The sequence below is a fragment of the Hypomesus nipponensis genome, chromosome 4 (assembly GCF_054491055.1).
Source record: "Hypomesus nipponensis isolate SF chromosome 4, ASM5449105v1, whole genome shotgun sequence".
NCBI lineage: Eukaryota > Metazoa > Chordata > Actinopteri > Osmeriformes > Osmeridae > Hypomesus > Hypomesus nipponensis.
The window spans coordinates 9696147-9719681 of NC_140364.1; the positions used below are offsets into that span (position 1 = coordinate 9696147).

Below are 23535 nucleotides of genomic sequence, written 5' to 3' on the forward strand. Positions count from 1 at the left end.
GTTGGTTTAGAATGGTTGAGAGAGCAAGGAGAGGCTATAGGCAGCGGCTGCCTCCGATGTTACAGGCTCTTGGGTTAGTCAAATGGAAGAATTGGTGCTAAGTTTTAAGGCACAGACGGTTAATGGCATTTTTAACTGTGCCTTTCCTATGGTTCAGGCAGAATCAGACCCAGGGGAGCTGTTCCTGATTGACCTCAAGTCATGTTTGAGGCACCACTGTGACATGAGGCTGGCTACGGCTTGATGCTGGGAATGTCTCTTCTTTGTTTAATTTTAAAAGAACGGTTCTAAAATGGTCTTTATGGTCATGGACATTTGAATGTAAAACATACATACAATTGTATAAGATTGTTTTAAACTGCATGTCAGTGTCAGTGGATGTGATATGACATTGGGGAATTGTCAAGTTATCATGTGCTGTATTGTATAAGCCTATAAATAAATTAAAATCACAAAGTTGAATACACATTAAATAATGCTGCAAAAAGGTGATAACCCATCTGTTATGTGCGGCAGCTGGAAGAATGAGAAGTATGTCATTATTATGATTATAATGTGCAGCACATGGCAGGACCACAGATAGCGAGGTGTGATGACTGACTAACAATATGCCCAGAACAACACCTCTTTACAACGCCACAAGTGCAGAGGACAAACCCTCATCCAAAGACCACATCATAACCACTTAAAAACGGATTCGTTGGTTCATATTAAAGATTGAGATTAGGTCGCAAGTGGTAAAACGCCCAGGGGCGTTGTTAGACCCTTTTTACTGGGGCACGTGCCCCACACTCTAAAAAATGTTAGATGCAAACAGTTGTACAAATGAGGAAATACATGTTTGCTCAACATAATGGTTGTGTCAAAAATATGTTGGTCAATGATTGCATGATTTTCATTACTGAACTACAAAATGTTCATCAAGAGAACATCTATAATTGTGTTCACCAAACTTTTAGCGTTGCACAAAAAAAATTATGTTGGCCGAGCAAGAGGGACTAGCGACAATTGTCTGAGCATGCGCAACGGAGTTCTACTAGGCTTTTGGAATTTTCCTCACAATTCACGAAATCGTTTGGTGAGTGCTTCAAACATAGCTCCACGCCGATAATCAGCAAATTTAGGGTAACAATACTGTATATTTATTGTCGATTGTATCTATTTTCAACAAAGTTTGAAATATCTATATTGTCAGTACCTGCAGCGATAAGCAGTGCTGGCAAATCGCATTTATAACTATTAATGTTAGCTAGCATTCCTAAACTGGCACACGGTTAACGTTGGCCCTACTGTAACGGTTAACGCTAGGTACTGTAGTTGTGCCTTCGTGTTAGCAGCTAATAGCTGAGCTATACTCTAAAGCCTCCTTTTGCAAGAGTGCAATAAGATTTCAGTCCGAAAAATAACCAGTAGTGCCAATAAACACGAAAACTGATAGCTGCTACTGGAGTTTTAAGCCTTTTAACATATTTTTACGAAATCGATTTGCCTCACTAAACCTCCTGAACTGTACCCAGCTATACTAAGCCTAGAAGAGGCATGATGGCTAGTGCACCATTTTAAGATTTAAGAATGCCCTAACAAATACCTAAACATGGTTAAATATGGTTGTTCTCTTCACACAATTATGAGTTATTGATGCATTTGTCTATGTTTGTATTTCAGGTGTTTTTTTTTAAATCAATTGCAGTGCCGCTGTGTACATTTTTTTAAAAATCAGAAGTCATCCTGCTTAAGCACTTCAGGCTTCATCACTGGCTTCATCACTGGCAAACCGGTAAAGGGTCTTTTCCCTGCATTCATCCTGTGTTTGTATTTTTACAAATCAAAATCTAATCAAATCAAATTTATTTGTATAGCCCTTTTTACACGCAAGCATGTCACAGAGGGCTTCACATACGCCCATAGAACTGCCCCTCAACCAACCTACGTTTTACAACATCAGGGGCTTTGAAAACTCATTTATGGAGAGCACATCCTAAGATAGAAAGGTCTATCTCTGCATGCTCTGACCATTCCAGTTTTCAGTGTGAATTCTCAGATATTTACTTACTTGCGCGAATTCTGAAACATTTAGGAGGACATTTGCAATACCATGTGCGAGCAAGAGGGGGACTAGCGACAATTGGGACCAGCGACAATTGTTGGAGCATATGCACGACAGATTTCTATAGATTTCTATAGCCCCCCACCCCCGTCAACAACTTTTTGGGGTTGTCCTCCTTTTTGACCCTTTGTCCTCCTTTTTGGACCCAAGTGTCCTCCTTTTCAGGGTCATGCTTCTGGTCACCCTAGCTAGGTACCGGTAATCAGCAAGTTTAGGTTGAGAATATGTCGAATATGTCGACCTTGCAGCATGAGGCGTGGCTCTTATACCCTAGGCAAGGTGACAATGGCAGCTCCAGCTGTAAGCACCGAGGCCACCAAGAAGCTGCATGTCAGTGTCAATGGATGTGATGTGAAAGTGGGGAATTGTCAAGTTATCATGTGCTGTGTTGTATAAGCCTATAAATAAATTAAAATCACAAAGTAGAATACACATTAAATAATGCTGCAAAAAGGTGATAACCCATCTGTTGTGTGCGGCAACTGGAAGACTGACAAGTGTGTCATTATTGTAATTATAATGTACATCATGTGCAGCACATGGCAGGACCACAGATAACGAGGTGTGATGACCGACTAACAATATGCCCAGAACAACACCTCTTTACAACGCCACAAGTGCAGAGGACAAACTCTCATCCAAAGACCACATCATAACCACTTAAAAACTGATTCGATGGTTCATATTAAAGATTGAGATTAGGTCGCAAATGGTAAAACGCCCAGGGGCGTTGTTAGACCCTTTTTACTGGGGCACGTGCCCCAGTATAAATCTGCTGTGCCCCAGTTAAATCAAAAGTTTGAGTTTAAACTATTTATTAGTCAGTGCATTCATTTAGATTAATAATCCCAGAAAAAATGTATGCCGTATCCCAATCGTTGCTTCAAAAATCAAAGCAGTTTAACCAAAAACACAAACCGATGACCGCAGTTGCCAAATAGCCACTGCAGGGCGCACATATAAGTCCGGCACACAAGTCAGAATTGAGGTAGGCTAAGAAAAAATTACAAAACTAAAGAAAGTTTTAAAATGATAGGCCTACTGATCATCTTATTTTGACTAAAACATAAAAACAATATTACAAGCTCAGAAAACTGTATTTGCGCTCAAATGAATGCGAAAAATGTTTGCGTGCTGGTATTAACTATTGATGTCCCTGCCAAAGTTTATATCAAACTTGCATCCTGAACTGTATAGTGGGTTCAGCAATGGGAGTTTCTGTAGCCGAGTAGTGGATTGTGCGCAGCAAACTTGGAAGAAAAAAACGGATATGAATAGGGGCCTGTTCCGCAGTAGTGCTTTAAGTCTAACACGCCCCTGAAAACGCCTATTGATTGATGTGCAACGATGGGAAGATGTATATTCTGCTTTATCCAAGTTTAAAGTTTATCTAGTGTTGCCAACTGTCCCATATTAGCCGGAACGTCCCTTATATTGGATCTAAATGATTCGTCCCATACGTGACCTCCCTTTTCCCGTTTATTGGTTAATACGCTGATCTAACCACCGACTGACAGAACAGCTACAGCAGCAGCAGTGCTGATCACCGACACATGTCATCATCCAATCACAGCACACCTTCACGCGCAGTAGCTGAAAAAAGTACTTTAAAAAAGTACTGTAAAAAGCTGTAGGCCTTCTGTAAAAAGATCAGTATTCATTAAGTAAATGCATTACATAAACCACGTCATAATGGAAATAGTGTACAAAGTAAGCTGGGGTTCCAGGATGCATTTCATTAGAAGTCTGTCAACGAAAGCCTAAACAAGGGATGTATTAACTCTTCAAATGAACAGATGCCTTACTCCCCTGGCAGTGACACAAAGGTTTGATTTTGCTACAAAATAATATGATTATGATAAAATACATAAGTAAATGTATTAGAATATGATTTTAGAATATTTATTGAGCTATTACTCTTGTTAAGTTGACAATTTTATTTAACTGGATAAGCTCACAGTCTCTCACCTTATGAAGGACTCAAAATCTTTGTGTCTAATCCAATATGTAATGATGGTATTCAATAACACAAGTCTGTGTTCTAGAAAGAGTGGTCTGGAGTTGCAGAGGTCGGATAATATCAGCTTTAATGCAGCAGTTGGAAATCAAAAAGTACAGAGCTCTGGGGCTGTCTACGCTTCCCTACCCGCAACAGAGTTTGGGTTGGTTCACGAAGTCCAACTGGCTATCTGTCCCTGCCCCAGCATATATTATACCGTGCAATTGAAACAGAAATATCAAAAAAAGGGTTGAGATTGTTCTCTCGTGTATCAGGGAGTTGTTCTTCCTTACGCATCCCACCTACTCGGGCTCTCTCTCAGCCCGGTTTCAAGGTTGCTTCTGAAATGGAGAGATGACAACACAAAATACGGCCTGTTTCCCACACCCTGTGTGAGACACAATGTTTTAAGCCTGAGCAAACTTGTAAGGTCATAAGACATACATTTATTAATCGCAATACATAACTTTAATACATGCATCCTTTATAAAGTCTGAAAAGCATTGTTCCCAGTGCTATATATATAGTGCACAGTGCCCGTGATGCATTTGGTGATTAAGTTGCCACAAATATTAATAACTGGAACTATAGATAGTGCCATGCCCGTGATCCATCTAATGATTATAGTTCTAGAATTGTAATGTATTATAAATTCTTTACTTACTACAAAACTCTTTACAGATTGTATTTTTGTAAGTAGGCTTACTGGTTAAACGGGGAGTCCGGTGGCTGAGTGGTTAGGGAATCAGGATAGTAATCGAAAGTTACTGGTTTGATTCCTGGGCGTGCAAAATGACATTGTGTCCCCTTGGGCAAGGCACTTCACCCTGCTTGCCTTGGGGGGAATGTCCCTGTACTTTCTATAAGTCGCTCTGGGGTTAAGAGTGTCTGCTAAATGCCTAAATGTAAATGTTAATTGTCTTTTGTATACAATAGGAAAACCAAGTGTCACCTGTACAGCAAGTTGAGGTTGTGGAGGACATGCGTCAGTGGTAAGAGAATCAGAACATCTCAGATAAAAGCTGAATTTATGGATAAAAGGCTTTAGAAGTTCACTCTGTCTATTATTGCAGAGAATCCTTTACCTTTAGAAAAGTTGAGAAATTGAAACCGTTTCTTCTTGCAGCATGAAGCGTGGCTCTTCTACGTCAGGCAAGGTGACAATGGCAGCTCTAGCTGTTAGCACCGAGGCCACTAAGAAGATTAAGGCTGCTTCCCCCATCAAGGTTGCACAACCTTCCCCCATCAAGGTGGTTCAGTCCACCCCCACCCCGGTGAAGCCTGCCACCCCCACCAAGGTGGTCCAGGCAACCCCCACCAAGGTGGTCCAGTCCACCCCCACCATGGTGAAGCCTGCCACCCCCACCATGGTGAGGCCTGCCAACCCCACCATGGTGAAGCCTGCCACCCCCACCAACGTGGTCCAGTCTACCCCCACCCCGGTGAAGCCTGCCACCCCCACCAAGGTGGTCCAGTCCACCCCCACCATGGTGAGGCCTGCCACCCCCCACCAACGTGTTCCAGTCCACCCTCACCCCAGTGAAGCCTGCCACCCCCACCAACATGGTCCAGTCCACCCCCACCATGGTGAGGCCTGCCACCCCCACCAACGTGGTCCAGTCCACCCTCACCCCAGTGAAGCCTGCCACCCCCACCAATGTGGTCCAGTCCACCCTCACCCCAGTGAAGCCTGCCACCCCCACCAACATGGTCCAGTCCACCCCCACCATGGTGAGGCCTGCCACCCCCACCAACGTGGTCCAGTCCACCCTCACCCCAGTGAAGCCTGCCACCCCCACCAATGTGGTCCAGTCCACCCTCACCCCAGTGAAGCCTGCCACCCCCACCAACATGGTCCAGTCCACCCCCACCATGGTGAAGCCTGCCACCCCCACCAACGTGGTCCAGTCCATCCCCACCATGGTGAGGCCTGCCACCCCCACCAACGTGGTCCAGTCCACCCTCACCCCAGTGAAGCCTGCCACCCCCACCAACGTGGTCCAGTCCACCCTCACCCCAGTGAAGCCTGCCACCCCCACCAACATGGTCCAGTCCACCCCAACCATGGTGAGGCTTGCCACCCCACCATGGTGAGGCCTGCCACCCCCACCAACGTGGTCCAGTCCCAACCTCATAGTCCGGACAGTAGGAGCTGAGTGCCAGCCGTAAGCAAACTGCAAGGTGGTCATCAGTCATGGTGGATCTGTGTTTTGACTTGATGATTTTCATATGTGAAAAGGCAGACTCGCAAATATGTTGATCCAAAAAGTGCAGTCAAATTCTGTGCAGTTTTTCTTAGGTTGGGGTACTTCTCTTTCTGCATTAGATTCCAGAATTGGACACTCATGTCAGGTGTTGCTCTGGATTTGAGCTCAATGTCATTTTTCAGTGTGAGGATCTCATTCTCAATAGCACAGCTATCCAGGTTGAAGAGTGAAGCCACTTTGGACATCACGCAATCCACATTTATATTTTCCCCAAATGGAAAACTGAGATAACTGATAACAGGCTCAATGAATGCAAAATCATCAAAGCACCTGTCAAATTCTGACAAGATGCTCTGCACTTGATCATCATAACGTGCACTATCAAGTTCCGCACAGTTTTTGCCCTGACGCTTAAGTTCTGTGTCCATGTGTGGAAAGTTACGCAGATCACACTGTTGCAGCCGACTTGATACTAGGTGTAACTTGCTTTTAAGCGTTCACGGATCTGATCATGTTCATCATGTGTTACTCCTTACCCTGCAGCTCTAGATTCAAGTTATTGAGATTCCCGGTCAGATCGGTAAGAAAGGCTAAATCCAAGAGCCACTGACTGTCTTCTAACTGTGCATATTCGGCATGGTTTGAAAGTTTCAGAAATTCTTTAATTTCGGGCAACAATTCAGAAAACCGTTCCAGAAATGTACTTCTGCTGAGCCATCTTACGTCTGTGTGCAGCAGCAGGTCTGTGTGTTCTGCACCTGTCTCCTCAAGCTGCGCACGGAATAATCGCCTCTGCAGACTCCAGGCCCGAAAAGAACACACAATCTGGTTAGCCACATCCATCACGTCTTTCATGTTTAAAATCTTTCCGCACAACCCTTGCTGGTGAATGATGCAATGATAAGTCAGGAAATCCGGGAAGGATTCAAACTGTTTGCGCAATCCAATGAACCCAGCAGTGCGTCCAACCATCGCTGGAGCCCCATCGGTTGTAATGGAGACGAGTTTGAAGAGGGGCAACTGGCTCTTATTAACGAATTCCATAAAAACTTGAAAAATATCTGTGCCTCTCGTGTGCCCTTTCAAATGCAAAATGGTCAGCAGCTCTTCTTTTACACTCAGGTCGTCAAAAACCATTCTAACAAAAACACATAGTTGAGCCACGTCCACAGGATCAGTGGATTCATCGAACTGGAGAGAAAAACCCTCACATGTGTCGAGATCATTCTTCAATTGCTGTTCAACATCCTCCGCCATTCCCTCGCATCGCCGTGTAACAGAATTTCGTGATAACTGCAAATCCTGAATAGCTGACACAATCTCCTTTTGATTTTTAAAATCGGCAAAGAGCACATTTGCGGCTTCCATGAACGCTTCTTTCACAATCTCACCATCCTTGAAAGATTGATTTCCTTTCGCAAGAAAGCGACTGACACGATACGATGCTATGGTTGCAGCCTTACTTTCGGTGTTGGGCCTGGTAAAAACGGACTGTTGTGCTGCTAGCTGACTTTTTGGGCCCGCAGAGGTGATTTAGCTGGGAAGTTTGTATCGTAGCTCTTGTGGACCGTCTTGAAATGCCTCTCCAAATTACTTTTCTTTGGTAAAGCCACGGTTGCATTGCAGATATGACAGATGGACTTTGCGTTCGAATACACAAAAAAATAATCCTCCCACCATGAATGAAAATGCTAAATTTCAGATTTTTTTGCTTCTGCCATGGTAGTAGCGCCTATCCACTTGCTGTAGTCTGGCTTTCGCGCCCTTTCGAGTCCTTAGTTACAACCTAGTAACCATGCAGATACAAAGAACGCGAGATTTTTTTTTCATGTAGACTACAAATCTATACACTGCTGCTTCACAAGATCGGCAATTCATTGTGCCTATTTAAGTTGTTTTAAGTTGGAAGTTTTAATGTATTTTACACAACAGTAGACATAGGCTACACAAAACGAGTCACACAACATTTCTCGCGATTGACTGCAAATCAGCCCGCAATCGACTGGTAGACCGCGATCGACTGGTTGGGCACCCCTGATTTACATTAATAATCCCAGAAAAAATTTATGCCGTATCCCAATCATTGCTTAGAAAATCAAAGCAGTTTAACCGAAAACACAAACCGATGCCCGCAGTTGCCAAATAGCCACTGCAGCACGCACATATAAGTCCGGAACACAAGTCAGAATTGAGGTAGGCTAAGAAAACATTACAAAACTAAAGAAAGTTTTAAAATGATAGGCCTACTGATTAACTTATTTTGACTAAAACATAAAAACAATATTACATGAAGCTCAAAAAACTATTTGCGCTCAAATGAATGCGAAAAATGTTTGCGTGCTGGTATTAACTATTAATGTCACTGCCAAAGTTGATATCAAACTTGCGTCCTTAACTGTATAGTTCAGCAATGGGAGTTTCTGTAGCCGAGTAGTGGATTGTGCGCAGCAAGCATTGGAAGAAAAAAACGGATATGAATAGGGGCCTGTGGCCCTTGAGCTTTAAGTCTAACAGCCCCTGAAAACGCCTATTGATTGATGTGCAACGATTGGAAGATGTATAATCTGCTCTATCCAAGTTTAAAGTATATCTAGTGTTGCCAACTGTCCCTTATATTGGGTCTAAGTAATTTGTCCCATACGTGACCTCTCTTGTCCCGTTTATTGAGTAATACGCGAATCTAAACACTGACTGACACAACAGCTACAGCAGCAGCAGTGCTGAACGCGACACTTGAGAACTAATCACCGACACATGTCATCATTCAATCACAGCACACCTTGACGTGCAGTAGTTGTAAAAAGTATACTGTAAAAAGTACTGTGAAAAGCTGTAGGCCTACTGTAAAAAGATCAGTATTCATTAAGTAAATGCATTACATAGACCAGGTGAACAACTTCTGGTAGCTAGCAGTTACGTTAGCTCTCGTTCTATCACGCAAAATGCATTTTTTTTACGAGCTTGGGTGATTTTACCAAAATGACACTTATGATTATGTTACCTACTGCCCTTCAAGCAGGAGGGAATACGTTAGCTACATCGACGAAAATATAGTTAATCTAACTCAGTTTAAGTATAACTCGCCCTAGTTCTAGCTAGCATATAACCGATTTGAGCAGTAACAATATGCTAGAGCTAGGCTAGCTAATGTAGGCTACTCAATTATCTGATTGTCAGCTGGCTTGCTAGTCGTTAATGTTAACAGAAGAAGACTAATTGGTGTGTCATATTAGTTTCCTGTGCCTTTGGATAATGTAGCCTAATGTAACATGTCTTTCTCAGTTTCTAAAATCTGGAAAGGGGACGGAATAGTTCCGTGGGGGCGACCTATTATCGTTCGATGGAAAGAGCGAGAATCAGCACAATCTGAGTGTAGGGTTGAGAAAACTATGCTAAGGGTTAACGTAATCTGATTTGTATAAATTCCACCGGAAGTGTAGACCTGACTGGTTTCCGGAAATGCTTATAACTGTCGTGTGCATATCTATGGAGCATAAAGCCAAACAATGTTTATAACAGTATATTCACTCAAAACCATACCCGCATTGCTGCGGCAGGCCACCCTTTGTCCCGTATTTCATAGAGACAAAGTTGGCAACCCTACATATACCATTTAGAGAATGGTAGCCATTTCTGAAGACGTTTCCAAGGTGATAACAATTAAGGCCACGTCATAATGGAAATAGTGTACAAAGTAAGCTGGGGTTCCAGGATGCATTTCATTAGAAGTCTGTCAACGAAAGCCTAAACATGGGATGTATTAACTCTTCAAATGAACAGATGCCTTACTGCCCTGGCAGTGACACAAAGGTTTGATTTTGCTACAAAATAATATGATTATGATAAAATACATAAGTAAATGCATTAGAATATGATTTTAGAATATTTATTGAGCTATTACTCTTGTTAAGTTGACAATTTTATTTAACTGGATATGCTCACAGTCTCTCACCTTACTACAAAACTCTTTACAGATTGTATTTTTGTAAGTAGGCTTACTGGTTAAACGGGGAGTCAGGTGGCTGAGTGGTTAGGGAATCAGGATAGTAATCGAAAGTTACTGGTTTGATTCCTGGGCGTGCAAAATGACATTGTGTCCCCTTGGGCAAGGCACTTCACCCTGCTTGCCTTGGGGGGAATGTCCCTGTACTTTCTATAAGTCGCTCTGGGGTTAAGAGTGTCTGCTAAATGCCTAAATGTAAATGTTAATTGTCTTTTGTATACAATAGGAAAACCAAGTGTCACCTGTACAGCAAGTTGAGGTTGTGGAGGACATGCGTCAGTGGTAAGAGAATCAGAACATCTCAGATAAAAGCTGAATTTATGGATAAAAGGCTTTAGAAGTTCACTCTGTCTATTATTTCAGAGAATCCTTTACCTTTAGAAAAGTTGAGAAATTGAAACTGTTTCTTCTTGCAGCATGAAGCGTGGCTCTTCTACGTCAGGCAAGGTGACAATGGCAGCTCTAGCTGTTAGCACCGAGGCCACTAAGAAGATTAAGGCTGCTTCCCCCATCAAGGTTGCACAACCTTCCCCCACCAAGGTGGTTCAGTTCACCCCCACCATGGTGAGGCCTGCCAACCCCACCAACGTGGTCCAGTTCACCTTCACCCCAGTGAGGCCTGCCACCCCCACCAAGGTGGTCCAGTCCACTCCCACCACGGTGAGGCCTGCCACCCCCACCATGGTGAGGCCTGCCACCCCCACCCCGGTGAAGCCTGCCACCCCCACCATGGTGAGGCCTGCCACCCCCACCATGGTGAGGCCTGCCACCCCCACCATGGTGAGGCCTGCCACCCCCACCATGGTGAGGCCTGCCACCCCCACCAAGGTGGTCCAGTCTGCCCCCACCCCGGTGAGGCCTGCCACCCCCACCATGGTGAGGCCTGCCACCCCCACCATGGTGAGGCCTGCCACCCCCACCCCGGTGAAGCCTGCCACCCCCACCATGGTGAGGCCTGCCACCTCCACCAAGGTGGTCCAGTCTGCCCCCACCCCGGTGAGGCCTGCCACCCCCACCATGGTGAGGCCTGCCACCCCCACCATGGTGAAACCAGCCACTCCCACCAGGGTGATGTACTCTACCGCTGAAAAGGTGGTGAAGTCTGCCTCTACCCCTGTGGTAAATCCCACCCCTCATCACCCCAATCTGGTGGAGGGGAAGGATACCACTCCTGTCAAGGTGAAGCCAAACACCATCCCATCATCTGTGGCAGGTAAGTCCTTCCCACACTATAGTGTGTAGACTGCAGTTCAAACTGGCAGTTTTCTGCTGACCAATTACGTTACCTTTATGTTGCGCGTGAGTTTAGGTGCAGGTCACCTGCATGAAATCCAAATAAAAAGCAGGGATGATTAGTTATTTTTTCTCATTGTGTATTATGGCATGTGTGTTTACTTTCATATTTATGCAGTAGAATTACAAACAAAATCCATTGAAGTTAGTATTCATGATGCTAGGGTACTCTGTAGGATGTAGTGTCCCAGGGTACAGGATTGTTCAAAGTTTGGGAACCACTGGTCTATGGTAATGTTCTGAGGTTGGGATATGAGCCAGTGTATTCTGTTATCTCCTCCTCTCCCCCAGCCTCTCACCTGCTGAAAGATGACCGGGACTCCAGGTCCGTGTACAGGTCAGTAAGAAACTCCTCTCAATTGTCTCACTGGGGCTTAAACTGTAATTCACCACCCCTGAATTCATACACAGAATGACAAGTGTGTTCTTTGGGACTGGAGCTGTTTGAATATTGTTTGACATGCTCATATTTATGAAGCATGAAGTGTCCTGGACATGATCATGTCCCTCTGTGACCTTGTCCCAGACTGTCAGTGACTGTGTTGGCCTCCCTACAGGGCGAGCGTGACCCAGGACCTTTTGGCTTTGATGCTCCCCCAGCTGGACTGGGCCAGCATCCGTGTTCCGGAGGTCCAGTCCGACATGCCCAGGCTCCCAGTTCAAACCATGCAGCTGCTCACCAGTGAACAACTGCAGTGCCTGGGGTAAGAGATTCCAGTCAAGACTGGACTGGTGTCACACACCTTCATTTAACAGTCCTCTAATCCATAGTCCTGTTTGGTTTTGCCTCTTCAAAGGTTGCCAAATCTGAGTAAAAGCTGCTACCTGAATGCTACAATTCAGTGTATGCTGAGGATGGGGGGCTTTTGCCAGCAGCTCTTGCAACAGCAGCACATCTGGAGGAACCATCCAGCCGCCGGCCTGCTCAAGTACACACACTCCTCTTATCAAGATTGACTTATCTGTGACTCAGAAAACCTATCATACACATCATGAATCTTGTCGCCCTTTTGCTCCCTGCCTTTTTTTCCTGTCTCCCCTCCCTTTTTATCTCTCCCTCCCCGTCTCTCTATTTATTTCTCCCTCCCTGTCTCTCTCTTTATCTCTCCCTCCCCGTCTCTCTCTTTATCTCTCCCTCCCCACCTCTCTCTTTATCTCTCCCTCCCCACCTCTCTCTCTATCTCTCCCTCCCCACCTCTCTCTTTATCTCTCCCTCCCCACCTCTCTCTATCTCTCCCTCCCCACCTCTCTCACTATCTCTCCCTCCCCATCTCTCTCCGTGCAGGTGCTTTGTTGACGTCAAGTTGGCCAGATTTGCCGACCAACCAGCGTACAAACGCAGCGTCCTTAAGGCTCTGCTTGACTGCGTGGCTGAGGAGGCAGAAGAGTTCCGCGATGGCGGCCAGAAGGTGAGAGGTGTACCACCCCTAACTGTCCTCAACACAAGGCCTTGTTTTCATAACGGGAGAGGGAATCCACCAACGCCCATGTTTATGTGAACACATTTGATCTCTCTGTGTTTGTGTTGCCCGGGTGTGTGTTTAGGACGCCCACGAGTTCTTCTGCGTCACTGTGGCCCAGATGGCAGCTCTGGCCCCCCTCCTGGACGGAGGGGCATGGGGTGGAGGGGCGTACACCTGCCCCGTCCGCACCAACCTGCTCTTCCAGATGCTCAGCACGAGGACTTGCAGACAGTAAGACACGTTGGACATGCTCCTGCTACTTCTGCTATGCTTGCACACGCACGTCACTCACAGGGATGCACATGTTTGCTCATGGCCACTTTGACCAAAGGTTTGTAAACGAGACTTGAATTCTGTGTCGAGGTGTGGACTGCAGTCCTCCAGACAGCAGGAATTCTCCAACTTGTCTCTGGCCCTGACGGCTGGGAGCTCTGTCGAGGCCTGCCTGCAGCAGTACCTCCAGGTCAGAAGCTCCCGCTACGCACTGGACTACTCAAATTAGCCTTGGAGTGCCATCTAAGGATGATGTGTATCAGATGAAAACTGCCCCCCCCCCCCCTCCCCCCCATCTCTTCTTTGCTGTAGGAGTCTGAACTGGAGTTTCGCTGCAGCTGTGGAGGATGCAGCTCAGGACTGCAGTGGTCGTTCCTGACCCTTCCCCGGTGAGTCTGCCGGCTGTGTCATTCCTGGTCCCTCAGTAGGCTAACATTCTAACAGCAGAACTTTCCTTCACCCTCTCCCCCGTGCAGAGTGATGGTGTTCCAGTTGAACCGATTCTGTCACAACGCACAGTGGCAGCTGGTGAAGTTGGAGAAGCCCATTCTTCTCAGCAGGGAGCTGCTGCTCTGCTCTAGACCGAGCGGCGACAAGGACCTCCCCAGCAGGGCTGCCCAGGAGCAGGGCCAGGCTCCTGGGGGCCAGGGAGACACCCAGGAGCAGGGCCAGACTCCTGGGGGCCAGAGACACACCCAGGAGCAGGGCCAGGCTGCTAGACACCAGGGACACACCCAGGAGCAGGGTGAGACCTCTAGGGGCCAGGGACACACCCAGGAGCAGGGCCAGGCTCCTGGGGGCCAGGGACACACCCAGGCCGGGACAGGGATCAGCCAGCTGACCAGCCCTCATGTCTCAGGTACAGTACAGGGGGGTTGTGGTTCAGCAGCTCTGCTGAAGGCACTGTGTGATGGGTTGGAGACTGGGTTGGAGACTCGGCACCACACACGCTCAGATCAGTCCTGATTAGAACTCACAGCTCCACAGTGGGGAGATGACTAGGGAGTTCAGAGCTTGTCAGTTTACTGTGTTACCACCCTTGTCTGATCCAGTTCATGTGAGCACTGAGGAGGGGTCAGAGAGACAGGGAAGCCACCCCATGGTGAGGACAGAGATAGGAGAGAGACAACAAATATCAGACATATACTCTAATAATATATAATCTAATCAGGAAGAAATGATTAGCTGTACAAAAAAGGATAAAGATGGATGCTCTTTGAAAGTGTGTTCACTGTGCTGCACTGTGTGTGTGACTGCTGGGTGTCTGTTTCCAGAGCTCAAGGTACAGCCTGGTTAGTGTGTTGAGTCACATTGGTTCTTCTACCACCTCGGGTAAGGCCCACACCATCTACACTCACATACACAGGAACTGTTTGTAAGTATTACAATTATACACCCTTACACATATGCCCAACTTGACTATTCAGCTGCTTGTTTAAAACACATGGACTTATTTAGGTTGCTGGGGGTAAGAATACACACACATACACCATTCACGGGTGAGTATCCACACACACACACTCCCACACACACATTGACAGCACCACAGTGAGGTGAGTATAACCCCGATTGGCTCTACCCTACCTAACAGCACTCTCCTCTCCCTATAGGCCACTACATCTGTGACTGTCGCTACGCCGACGGTGACCCCGAGGATCCGACAGACCGCTGGCTCTCCTTCAACGACCACATCGTCATGGAGACGACCGGCGAGCTGGTCTGCGAGCGCAGGCAGAGGAGCTCCTACCTGCTGTTCTACGAGAGACAGGTACGGAAACGCCAAACACTCGACTTCCCCCACACGCCTGACCCCTCACCCATCTCTCTCCACTCCGCCGCTCGACTCCAAAATGGGCGGTGACGTGCTCGTCCAACATGGCTAGCTGCTTCAACACCAACAGTGAAGATCCTGCTCCACACTCATGTCGATGTTCTCTGCCCCCTCAGCAGTAGAGCAGACGCGCCCGACAGCCGTCCCGTGCCGGATCCGCCCAGCGAAGGATCCATCGAGCGACGGAGGCGTGGGGAAGTGAAACCAGGGACTGTGCTAGCGGCTCCAGGACACGGCTGGCCCCCTGTCTGCAGCATGCCAGTCCAGCCTCAGGAGGATGGGCTGCCCCCCCCAGGGCCTGGATCCTCTCAAGGTTTCTCCCTCCATGAGGGGGAGTTTTTCCTTGCCGCTGTCGCCACAACTTCGGGCTTGCCCTCGGGGGGGATTTGAGAAAATAAATGGTTTCACCTTCTCTGCTCTCCTGTGGTTGGCATTGCTTGGCATAATGATAATATTTTATTTGCGGGATGCCTTTCAAAACACTCAAGTACATCTTACATGAAATGGGCCTAGATAAATGAGTTCAAAAACAGTGGAGGTTAAAAGAAACGTATGCAGTATACGTTGGGCTGTGACAGAAGGTTTTGGTGGGCAGACTCTCCTCATAGTTTCAGACTTGAGAGGCATCATGAGGAGAGTGCTAGACCCGATATCGAAGTGTATCGAACTTTAGGTGTAGCCCCTACCAACCTGGGTTTGATACGATGACTGTACAGAGGAGCGTGTTGAGGTATTTAACCAAAATGACGTTTTCTTTCTCTGGTTGTATCTATCCAATTGCGTACAGAGGCATTTTGGTCTGCGCCCATTGATCCTTGCGAGACGACAACTGGAATTGTCATATTTTGCACTTGGCTCTTAATCCCCCCCGCCTCCTAGCCAAGCCACACTGAGCCCAGCCTCCAGCTGCTATCACACTGTCCTTCCTCTCCTTTATTTATGAAGGCCGCAGAGAGCGGCCAAGCACACTCAATAACACACTGATGTGCTCTGGAGGGAAGTATTAGTGGATTAAGACAGCGGGGATGAGGATGGATTCGATGACATGGTTTACTTTCCCAGGCCAAGGTAGATTTGTCAGCCTGGCTGTAACCCACTATCCTGATTTGGAAGAAAGTGGTGGTTGTGTTCAAACACCACACAGAGCACAGCAGCGCCTGCTGATGTTTGAATGGTGTATATGTTGTTGAGTATGTCGGAAGAGACACCATATTAGACACCATCGTAGTCCAGAAAAAAGTATTGGAATTCATGTTTGTGCAGCTTTGAAGTATGGGAATTATTGTGTCAGAAGTAAGACCAACAAGTTTGTTATACTCAGTCTGGGCCAATCGGGTTATAAATCTTTTATCTAGTGGTCAGTTCTTTAGCAGTTTTTGAAATCACTGGTAGATTGAAAGAAAATAAATGAAATGATCCCGAAGCAGCGGCCCGACGCCTGTGGCCCTCGCATGAGCATCCTACCCTGGGATGACCAACAGTCTGGGAGGTCACATCAGCATCCTACCCTGGGATGACCAACAGTCTGGGAGGTCACACGTGAGCATCCTACCCTGGGATGACCAACAGTCTGGGAGGTCACGTCACAGCATCGCTCCAGAATTGCAATACATCTCACTGGCCAACCAAAACGACAACCCCTGCAAATAGCTTCAAACTCAGAGGAATATTGTATAAGGCAAACAAAACAGCCTGAACAGTCTGGAAAAACAGGTGCTTCATCTCTGCTCCGGACCGGACTTCTCGTTTGTGCTCAGTTGTATGACGTCTGGAACACCCCCCACCACCCCCCATTCTAGATGGAACACTTTTGAGTGGTCCTTTCATTGAGAAACGTGCTGTGTTTACACCTGGACTTTCATAATGAAACCACCATCTCTTTGAGTGATTAATGTAATTAATCAGTTCATGAGGAAAAGCCAGAATGAAAACCACCTGACTGCCAAGGCTGTGGTACTCACCACTGCCTGATGGATGGTGGGGACGTTTTTGCGGTGCGGAGGGGAGGTGAGGTTGGTGACCTTGTGGTATTTAGAGCCAGACTGTGACGGTTATGTCCTGTATGAAAACCCCCCAGCCACAGCTCTGGGCCTACTGATGACTGTCCCTCCTACCTCTTAGAGCGAACCAAATCAGAGGGAGTTGAGCTCTTCTCACACAGCCCTATTGTCTGTAGACTGATGTTAGGAGGACCCCTACTTGCGCGGTTCTGCCACTACATCTCCTGGTAGCCTCGACAGATTGGATAACAGAGACGGACATTCAGTTCTGCATCATAAGAAAATGATTTTGGTCACATAAAAGTTATGTATGTGTCAACCTACAAATTGTGGGGAAAATGGAACACCTCTTTTGACAGGTTCTGAAAACAAAATTCTGAGGTAATGAGACCATTCTACCACCGGGGGAAGCACAGCATCTGAAATGCAACTGATACTTATGTCTGTGAATCTCACACCTGTTTGGCAAGAGCATCTGCATTACTTTGTATTAAAGCCACTGGACTCAATAGGGAACTGTATTGTGACAGCATGCTGTGTCCTCCACTACTGTAAAGAGCACTTTGCGACCTACAAGGCGGAGAAACCGCCGGGGGTCTAGCAGTGTCATGACCTACATGCCACAAAACAGTCATGCTCACTGACGCACTTCCACACTGCATGACTGACAGCCAACAGCTGTCGCTACCCAGCATGTGTTTCTATGCCTCAGCCAGAGTCTATTCATATGTCCCTTCCCTTTTGTAAACACATATAGCTAGAACACACGCAATATACAATTTGTTCAGTCTACACGGTAGTCCACAGCTAAATCCAGGAAATTACTCAAAATAATTAGTACTGTTTCGTCCCACTTTGGAGCCCAGTGCCAGCGCAGCCTCTTCATGTGACGGGCTGAGGGGGGAGCCATGACCTCAGTACCAGGTGCGTGTCCTGTAAGACTACACCGCTCATGCGTAAGCAGTCGCTCCTCGTCTTCTCCAGGTGTCACGTTCTTTCCTGCCTTTTCTCCCTGGGATCAGGTGTCTCCTGTCCCTGCCGTCCCCTCCTCCTTTTCCCTTCCCTGACCACTACAGCCTCCCTTCCCTGACCTCTACATCCTCCCTTCCCTGACCTCTACAGCCTCCCTTCCCTGACCACTACAGCCTCCCTTCCCTGACCTCTACAGCCTCCCTTCCCTGACCTCTACAGCCTCCCTTCCCTGACCACTACAGCCTCCCTTCCCTGACCTCTACAGCCTCCCTTCCCTGACCTCTACAGCCTCCCTGACCACTACAGCCTCCCTTCCCTGACCTCTACAGCCTCCCTTCCCCGACCACTACAGCCTCCCTTCCCTGACCTCTACAGCCTCCCTGACCTCTACAGCCTCCCTTCCCTGACCACTACAGCCTCCTGTTCTGCACAGCTGGAGTCACTCTCAGGTGTTCATACGGTGGCACCCCGAGAATGGATGGGTTTAGTCCAGGTTGTGCCGTAGAACATTTTGTTGTTTTGTAAAAAACGTAACTTGGAAAGAAGTGTGCCAGAATTTGAGCTGTGTTTTGGTCCAGGTGTCTTCTTATGGGAAGATATATTTTACAAGCTGGCTGCTGTTCTTCTGAAGACGGCCTTACTCTTCTCCTCCATTACTCCTCCTTCCGTTATAACATTTAAGTTAATCATTTTAGTTTGAGTGATCTCAGATTCAAAGTGATGTTGTTTTTACTGTTTTATCTCTTCACCAAAGATGTATAACTATTCCATGTGTTTTATCTCTTTAATCCAGTCTCTCATTTGGGGGTGTTTTTAACTGTATTCTGTGCTTTGTGCATTCCCAAGTTGCCATTTGTTATGCTGTGTCAAAACAATTCCACCATAGACATTGCTTTCAGGTCACACATGCACAAACTGTTGGAAACCAAGTAGTGTGATAAGTAGATGACAACAAGTTTCTTTATTTGTATGGTCACCGGTCATTTGAATCTGGGTCAGTGTTTTGATGGCACTTTCTAAGCAGCTGCTACAATTGTGCTCAGCAGGTGACCCACTGACAGCTGTGCTGGGCTGTCATCAACAGTATTTGCATCAAATACTGTATATATCCATGTTAATAATATGGTCAACTTTACCCCTATCCAATTTTATTACTTTTCCCTCAACCGGTTTGTTTTGTGTTTTAGCTTGTGAGAATGTGCACCTGACTTCCTGGCCTTCTTTGAAATGCCTCTTCTGATGATGCAGCATCTCTCTGCACATGTAGGCCCTAGATAAACGATACAGCCTTGAAAGTAATCTGACATCATTTCCTGAATACATAACTTGTGCAGCTGAACTAGGTGACAGCACTTTCCTCTGTGATCATCTCACCAGACAAAGACAGGCCACTCAACAGGGCATCCGGATAAGTCCCGCGGATTGTCTAGTCTTTAGTCTTGTCTGTGCAGCTGTCTGCACATTTGCACTGGTAGTGACAGAGCTTAATGAACCCTCGCTGTGCTGCTGTTTACCTCCAGATATAGCCTACGGTCTGTGATGAAACGTGAGCTCCCAACCAATCCCATAGGGCAGACAAGTATCAGGGAAAGACGATCGTTGCCGAAGTGGAGATGACTGAAATACTTTCCACGGTCATGTCGGGTTCCCTCCTCCAGAGCAGGGCGAAGGCAACGAGTGACAGAAGCAAGAAAGCGTTGCGATTGGAAAGCAAGCATATACACAGAGAGAAGATTAAGGAACATAGAGGAATCGACAACTGACAGATCGGCGAAAGGTCAGTTTGGCAAAAGACATTCTTAGGCACTGCGACCATGTCAGAGCTCCAGTCTGAACCAGCGGTAGCAGGTTCCCCCCAGAGGAAACCCTCCACCAACAAGAACATCAAGAAGCTGCGCACCATCAGCATGGTGTGTAGCCTGACCCGCAGCTGGCAGCAGTGGGTGTCGGAGATCGAGGACAAGCAAGCCAGCGAGCCCACCGGTTGGGCCCCTGACGTCCTCAGAGGACTCGGCGAGGAACCCAAGAAATTGGACGGAAGCAAGACAGGCCCGTCTGAAAAGAAGGCCCGTGCGAGTCAGAACCCCACTGCAGATGCCCCAATCCCAGAGCACCAGGAGGATTCTGCCTCAACCAAACGGGCCAATCCAGAGGTGTCTGCTGAGTCCCGGATCAAGACCAAGCAAGTGTCAAAGACGGTGACGAGCAGTGCCCAGGAGAAGAGCACTGGCATTGCTCTCCTGACGGAGCGGATCTGCAAAGACCCCCAATCCCCGGGGGAGGAAATTGACAGGATGCTGAGCAAGCGAAGCTCGCCCACACGCCGCAGGAAGTGCTCCAACATGGTGTCTGCCCTGACAAGCAGCTGGAAGGAGGTGGAGAAGGAGAGGAAGCAGGGGCACTCCCATAGCGTGGACACTGAGGACAGTGGCTACTCAGAGGAGAGGAGCCCGGAGGCTGATGGAGGACTGCTGGATGGTGCCAGGGCCTTTGGAGAGTCGGATTGTGGGGACAGCGGCTCACCCAAAGGAAACACCGAGTCATCGGTGAAGATCAAACGATCCTCGGTCCCTGCGTGAGTTCACTATGCGTTTTTTTTTCTTTGTGTGCCTGCAGTTAATGTTGCCATGAATATGCTGAATATGGTGGCAATTAGCTGTCTACTCATAACACATCTGTCCTCTATGACATGATGCGCCGTAGCCGGTATATGCTAGACTTAAGTCATTCATGTCAGTAACAGGGCCCCAATAGTCCTACTTAGGGATGGATTACCGAACGAGGCTACCGGCACCAGGGGCCCATTAGCCCAGGGGGCCCCTAAGCCTGAGCCTTTGCGTGAAGTCGCTTTTATTAACTTTGTATTAATATGATGATATGACACGATGCGCCATAGCCGGTTAGGCTTAAGTCATTCATGTCATTAACAGGGCCCCAAAAGTCCTACTGAAAAACTAAAGAATAGCCTAAACATTCAAAACAATAGCATTAGAGCTCATGAAGACCCCATTATGATGTTATCCACCCCTGATCTGTCTGAATGGAGCCCCTCAATCACAACACATCATAACATTTCACTGTATGCTCCTTTAAATATGTTTTACTGGTAGGCCTTAACTAGGACAAGTGAGACTCCTTACGTGAACTTAAAAACTATTTTGAACAGTTTATAGAAAAAAAGAAAAAAGTATCTCGCGTTAAACTCGCGATAAAAAAATGAACGGCGTAAAAACAAAATGCGTTTTTTTTATTTTTTATTTTTTCGGGGAGGGGGGGAGGGGGTTGAAACGTCCGGGCCCAGGGGCCCGTGGTTTCTTAATCCGTCCATGCGCACATTCACTTTGCGCCCGGAACGTTGACGAGAGATTCCGTTTTCTATTCGTTGGACATAACGAACCACTGACTCCGTTCTTCAAACCGACAAAAGTAACTGCGATTTGCAATATTTCTTACTTGTGACATATTGGCATGTTGTGATTTAATTGTTGATGTTTGATTGTATTTTACAAATGATTTAACCTAACCATCGTTAGGGCCATTGATCGTCCATTGTTACTATAGAAGCCTCTTCCTCTCTACCTCTTAATCAGCTTTTCCCCTCCCCCTCGACACGCACTCTACGCAACCATTGTGTAGTACGCTCTCATTAGAATTTAGGCCTACTGTACTGCTTTAGCCCAACTAACCCATAATGTATCTGGTATGTGTTCACTATAATTACATTCTCTTAAATAAATCATTGTGTATAATACTCGCGTATCTCTCACGTTATATGATCTGCTCTACTTTCATATAATTCACCATTTAAGATTAGACTGATTATTAGAGTGCTATTATTCAATATTATTAAATAAGGTTCCTCTGCTCCTTTCACAAATCAGAGGTGGTGCCCCCAAGAACTACTATACGTTATTATAAACTAGGTATTGCTAATCTTAAACGTGCAAACCATGCTACAGGGATAGATGAATATAGGATAAAAGGCAGGTAGTCAGCAACAAATTAGAGTCCTTTAGTAAATACTGCCCCCGTGTGGTTAAGCGATGTCTGTTTTTTAGCCACTGTACTAAAACACTGAAGTCAAGAGAAAGGCCCAAAAGAACACAAGGCTTCACATTACATTAAGAGTTTGTAATTGCTCTGTTGGTTGATGTGCTCCTTGTCCTTCACAGGGTCAAGAAAGAGGCGGAAGATGCCCACAAGATCAACGCCCTTTCCAAGAAGTACAGTGCCGTGGGAAGCCTGAAGAGCCGTTGGCAGAACTGGGCTTCAGACCACTCTGAGACCCAGAAGCTCAACCCCTTCAGCGAAGAATTTGACTACGAGTACTCCATGTCGACCCGCCTCCGCAAGGGCGAGGAGGGCTACGGGCGGCCCAAGGAGGGCACCAAGACCGCGGAGAGGGCCAAACGGGCGGAGCAGCACATCCACGGCGAGATCGACGACATGTGCTACATCATCAGGACTATGGCCGACCCGGACCCGGACGGGAAGACTCGCGTCACGTTTGGGCAGCTGTTTGACAGATACGTGCGCATCTCGGACAAGGTGGTGGGGATCTTGATGAGGGCTAGGAAGCATGGGAAGTTGGTGTTTGAGGGTGAGATGCTGTGGCAGGGGCAGGATGATGCTGTTGTCATTACTCTGCTTGTGTGAGATGCAGTCACATCAGGACAGCAAGGGGGGCAGTCATGGATGGGGGGGGGGTTGTCTGGCTAAAGCCCCACACTGGCTGCACCAATCCCACTGTTGATCCCATGGAGCTGCCTCTCTTTCAGGGGCATGCATATTGGACAGAGTCCTGGGATGACTGATTCATGGATCATCTGAAGGAGTAAAAAATCTGCTGCTATTTTGGTGAACTCAACTACCATTCAGTTTCATTGACTGAGTTTTCATTTGTGAACTGTTGCCTTGTAGTTTTTCACTGGGTCTTAAAGTGTATTTAATTTTTCCCTGTCAGGTCAGACCCCAGTGATATCTGAACATGGTTACAGATAGACAATAAATTGGTGCTTGATTAAGTTGTATAAAGTGGGATTCAAATATGGATTTGGTTTCACTGCACACAGCTCCGCCAGGTGGCTAGTTCACACTATGCAATACTTGAAACAGAACTATAGTACACAGCACATTACTATTTCACAGACTGAATAAGAGCCCCAACACTACTGAATAATGTAGCAAGTCTATTAGAAGAGAGTGCTTTTAAACATAACTATTAAAGATTTAGATTTTTTATTTGATCATAGTACTGTATGTGCATGCTGGAGCTGTTTTGGAACATATATCATAAATGTGGAAGATACAGTTACAGTTTTTATTGAACAAATTGTATTGTGATTATTGTGATGATGATGTGTTATGATTATACAATGACAGTTGAA

At 46.8% G+C, this 23535-nt stretch overlaps 2 protein-coding genes across 16 annotated transcripts; both read left to right on the forward strand.

Annotated features, from left to right (window-relative positions):
• Positions 1-948: 948 nt before the first annotated feature.
• Positions 949-15581, forward strand: LOC146295420 (uncharacterized). Of its 15 annotated transcripts, none has more exons than XM_084696293.1 (18): positions 953-1078; positions 1666-1777; positions 5043-5098; positions 5233-6173; positions 10543-10598; positions 10733-11529; positions 11901-11946; positions 12167-12313; positions 12407-12538; positions 12895-13018; positions 13155-13303; positions 13436-13535; positions 13658-13734; positions 13822-14204; positions 14398-14447; positions 14620-14677; positions 14956-15113; positions 15293-15581. In XM_084696293.1, the coding sequence occupies exons 4-18, from the start codon at positions 5670-5672 to the stop codon at positions 15296-15298; spliced, it is 2787 nt and encodes a 928-aa protein (XP_084552419.1). In that variant the 5' UTR covers positions 953-1078; positions 1666-1777; positions 5043-5098; positions 5233-5669; the 3' UTR covers positions 15299-15581. The 15 variants fall into 15 exon arrangements, with proteins under 15 accessions (XP_084552422.1, XP_084552419.1, XP_084552425.1 ...); XM_084696299.1 differs by having other exon boundaries at positions 15296-15581; XM_084696300.1 differs by having other exon boundaries at positions 5233-6029.
• A 4118-nt stretch (positions 15582-19699) lies between these two features.
• abrab (actin binding Rho activating protein b) lies at positions 19700-23480 on the forward strand. Its single transcript, XM_084696941.1, has 2 exons — positions 19700-20723; positions 22321-23480. The coding sequence occupies exons 1-2, from the start codon at positions 19963-19965 to the stop codon at positions 22802-22804; spliced, it is 1245 nt and encodes a 414-aa protein (XP_084553067.1). The 5' UTR covers positions 19700-19962; the 3' UTR covers positions 22805-23480.
• Positions 23481-23535: the final 55 nt, after the last annotated feature.